Here is a 4716-nt window from a genome sequence, read left to right as displayed (position 1 = left end):
AAACAGCATTTTATACGCAATACTAAGTTGTCCTTATCCCCGTCATGAGAGCAGCTATTCAGGTTGGCCTGGGACAATTTCTTCAAAGCGAGGCAATATTTTCGACACCCACTTCGGTGTTGGGTTCCCCCTACAGCGCATTAAGTTAAGGAATATGAAATGCTCCAAAGAGCTCTGAGCAGGGCTTTTCTTTTGCGAGGATGAAAACAGAACAGTAATTTGAATCTAGTTCATTTACCCTGCGTAAGTAACAGCATTTAAATGCCATTATTGTTGCGGTTTTTAAGTTGTAATATTTGTTAGTTACATTTCTTTGTTTTTATAAAGGAATTCAGAATGTAATTTATATATATTAGTAATTGTGCAACCTACGGCCTACCGCACTTCGCAAAAGAGGGTCCTCCTTTTTTTTTCTTTGTCTGATCTTCAGACCTAACCAGTCGGCATGCGCAGACGATATGTTTGTTTTGATAAATATTGAGTAGAAATGTAGACTTTCAGTGAAACGATGTCTATTCCATGTATTGCAGTCCTCGCAATGCAATTTAACTGAAAACAGCCTCTTCTCTTGTTCTATTAAGTATTTATCTGTAAAAGCAACGCGGCGAAAGAGAATACTGCAATGGCTTTCAACATAGCTTGAAGGGAACGAAAGCCTACACAGAAACTAGGCACAAGCGTTCATTGTAAGCTTGAGAACATCTAACGGTGGTGAACAGAACGAAAGACAGAGACAAAGGAGACAGATCTATTGAGAACGTCTATTCTCAGCCGTTCGTCGTGGATCACGAAGCGAAAGCATCTATAAAAGCTTTTTCTCTCAGCGCTGAAACAGCCTTAGCTGTCTCCGGCTCGCATAAGTTAGTATTGCTTCACTCTGCACTCATCGGACCGACTTAACTCTGCGCCCTGAAAAGGCGCGCCGTGATCGTCGGACTCCAACTCCTGCTTGCCTTTTCAGACAGAGATATGACTGTTCCTTCTATATGGCGCCATATATGTATTAACCATTCTGAAAAAAAAAAGACCTGAAAAACTAAAAAAAAATTGAAAAAAAAATTGGAGGGGACATTTAGGCTCCGCTTTAAGGATTTGACGGGATGGCGTAATGGGTAAATTCATATCTATCCAGAATGTCATTCCCTACTTTACATTCATAGGCACCAGTCCTCATACCACTCCTGGCGCAGCGGTGCCGCGGTTAAGCGATGCGCCACTGCCCTGCGATGGCAGGTGCTGACACCGGTGGTCCTATAGTGCGACCGAGGTTGCTCTTCCCGAGCGACCAATCAGTCATTTATCTGGCACTGGCCACGGTGGGCAGTTTTCTCGCTATCCGGTGGACAAGTTGTGATGACGCTTCACGATCACGTGACCTAGGTAGCCCTAGGTTGCTCTCTGAGCACCACCTGCCAGAGTCATGCCCGTGATTTTTCGCTCACAACTCCGACACCCACAACGCCGACACCGGATTGTCCGGTGAATGGGGCCTTTCACGCTATCCCGTTAAAATGGAGTAATGACCGTACAGGATACGTAGGGATGATGTGCATTGGCTGGTTAAAGACAGTAAAAAGCTTTATCCTGTGTTGCAGTCAAGTACACTGCGAGGAACACAACAGGATGCCAAGCTTCTCGATTCGCAGCTTAGTGTAGAATTTTTCAACTCCGTGACGGTACTAGTATTTTGTGAACAATTAGTGAATGGCACAGTGCGTGTTCCAAGTTAAAGACGGCGGTACTCTGTTTTAGAAGCAGCCCACTTATCTTGCAGCCCCGAAATACGCGCGTAAAAGAACAGTTGCAGTTTTCATTGTATGCCACTCAGAAAGTACTCTACATTTCGCTCTCAGAAAGTACCAGTATAGCCCACGTTATGGTATGAGTTGATAAACTGTTCACTAGTAATTGATGCTTGTTTTCTCTGCAGGGGAACTTCAGCATTCAAGCCTACATTGAGTGAGTGCAGTTAGCCTGATGATGAGCCTCACTGAGCCACATTAGATTTTATTTAACGCACCGCAGTTCCGTGAACAGCACTGCTAGGCTAGCATCAATGGAAAAGGTTATAACGTTAAGCAAAGAGCTCGCAGTGTAGCGCATGCTTAGAATTTATACGGTAAAACGCAGAACCTGAATTCCACAGCGTTTAGCACGGCCATGAGCCGCTCAAAACATTCCATTAGTTTAATGTCTTCTAGCTCTGTGCGCGCATATTTTGGCGGGAGGGCGAATTTGAACTTGCACCAATAATGAATCTTCCTCAGCGTGAACAGAAATATGACACATTCTTGCCCCCACAAAACCGTTTATTCAGCGATCACTTGGCTGAAATTGTTGCAGGCATCCAGTTTCTGAAACAAGAGAGGAAAAAAGGCGAACAAATCAGATATTTCTCAATACGTAATATCTGCCGTCTTCGTAGAGCGATACTGCGTGCTTAAGATATTACAAATTAGTTTAATACTTTGGCATGAGTAGATAACTAAAGTAATGAATCTACCCTTGTGTTTGCTTCTGCGTGTAACAATTTGTATATCTAACCGCACTGGTTGCATTTATCAAAGTAATAAAATTCAGTGACTGCTTAACAGTTGAGTAGAACGGAGAAGCACAAGTAATAATTTAAACTTCCTCTTAGGGGTCTAAGGTGGTAATTCGTAAACATGCGTAATTAGCAATATTAACTGCGCTGCTCGAAAACTGCGTTGTTCGTAAATAATCCCGCTCTTTTCAATGAACTTAAACGTTTCATTACGGTTTATAAGATACGTTTAAAACGGTCAGCTCAAGGCAAGCATTACGGAGTAAATTTTCGGCTACTTTGTTTCACCTGTCTAATCCGACTTTCTTGATGACCACTCACATTTCTTGAGGAGGGTGGAGTAGCCGAGGCTATCAAATCCGTATCCGTATCCGAGGCCATAAGAGCCGAAGCCATATCCCAAGTCAGGATATCCGTAGCCATAGGAAAGAGCAGGCGCGCTGGCAACGGTAGCGATGACCGGAGCATGGGCAATGGTGGAGACAGCAGCCACCGGGGCGTCGTAGACGGCCAGGGCAGGGGCGGCGTACGAGTAAGCTGCCGGGTAGCCGACGTAACCGGCGAAGGCACTGGTGGCCAAAGCAAGAACAAGGCAGGCACGGATCTGCCAGGCGTGAGATCATTAAACAGCGTACAGTTAGCATGGCCACGATAATTGGGTTTCCAGCGCCCCGATCACTGATAGGGCTGTTATTGCGTTCACAGCAACTCTAACAGGTTGCGCTCTTATCAATTGGCTACCTGCTCTTCAGCTCCACTGAAGGCAACATATGAATGGGCTCAACGCGGCGACGCTTTTGTCACTTTTTGCCCGCCCGTGTCCAGAAACACGGGTATAATGCTTCCTCAGGTGTAACATATTGTTCCCTACAAGAGAGCCTCGAAATTTTGTCGGTTGGTCAAAAAACGATTTCTAGCACTCATTGCCAAAAACAATGATTATAGTGCTTTAAGACAATTCTTTTGCAAAGCAGAGCCCTGCATGCTTTGTAACACGCAAAAGAAATTGCGTATATTTCTGTTGCTGTGCCATGAATATGGGCAGAACTAAAGCGAAAAATATTGCTACATTTAAAGAGCTAACGCGCACCTTCCCCGATCGGATCTGCAAGGTGACCACGGAGTATGCACTGTAGTGGTTGAGACCGTATATTAAATCTGACGCATTTGCGGGTCAAAGTAGAGGCGTTGATGGATGATGCAGTCGTATGGTATATAAGAACTCGCTGTGAGCCAGAGACCTATTGGTACTGTGTTGTGCTGTGTGCATTAAGACATATACGCTGCTTTATTATGCGGCCAAATAAAAAAAGACACACTTGCGCGCCTTGTAACGAGACTATGACATTATATTATGTCGGAATACGGTTCGACTTGAAACAACGAAAATAACTGTTGAACACATTCAAACAGGGACGTCAAGATTTACATGAGATGAGATGCGCGAAACCAAGGCGAAAAAGTAAGCCAGATGAGCATTTAATGTTTTTTTTTCTGTTAGGACCTGACTGTGGCAGAAATAAATCTGTACTGTCGCAGAAAGGATTTCTTTGTGGGAAAAGTAATTCCGTGAGTTAACTGCGTTCTTGAGCGCTACACGGACCTCTATTGCTGCATCGTGAAAAACGCTGGCGGATGAAGAATTATACGGAATTATTGTTGTTTATACGGAAGACACTATACGGAAGTATTGGCAAGGCCTAACTGCAACAAACTAAGCTTAACAGAAACTGCAACACACAAAAACATATCACAGTTAAGATGTGTTGCTCTACGTAACTGCTGGTATTAGCAGTTCATTGCGCCTACATTTCGCTCGTAAAGACGCCCTCCTATCAAACCCGGCTACAGTGAGAGCGTACATTTTTTTATAGGCTTAAAGAGACAATCTATATTAGTACGCCGGGTGCCGCTTGATCCTAAAGAGCCGAAAACAATAGCTGATTCAGTCTTGTCTAGCAGTGAGTAAAAGAAAACCACAAGGACCATAACCTGCTATTTTCAATTCCAGCTGTTAGAAAGGCTTGATAGGCCCTAACTTTAGTAATAAAGGCTTACCATGTTGACGGCTTGCATCGGCTCAAGCAGGACCACTTATGTGTCAGTATTCAGACCACCACTGCTTTTATACAGGTATACGTCCCTGGGTGTTGCCTCCTTTCTTGCATAGA

General features: G+C 44.2%; 1 protein-coding gene across 1 annotated transcript; it reads right to left on the bottom strand.

Annotated features, from left to right (window-relative positions):
• Positions 1-2201: 2201 nt before the first annotated feature.
• On the bottom strand, positions 2202-4716 carry LOC144121407 (uncharacterized). Its single transcript, XM_077654601.1, has 3 exons — positions 4604-4716; positions 2867-3149; positions 2202-2354 (listed from the first exon to the last, which is right to left on the bottom strand). Coding segments are annotated over exons 1-3 (303 nt in total). The 5' UTR covers positions 4622-4716; the 3' UTR covers positions 2202-2352.

The sequence above is a fragment of the Amblyomma americanum genome, chromosome 2, assembly GCF_052857255.1.
Source record: "Amblyomma americanum isolate KBUSLIRL-KWMA chromosome 2, ASM5285725v1, whole genome shotgun sequence".
Taxonomy (NCBI): domain Eukaryota; kingdom Metazoa; phylum Arthropoda; class Arachnida; order Ixodida; family Ixodidae; genus Amblyomma; species Amblyomma americanum.
This window is presented reverse-complemented; position numbering and strand designations above follow the sequence as displayed.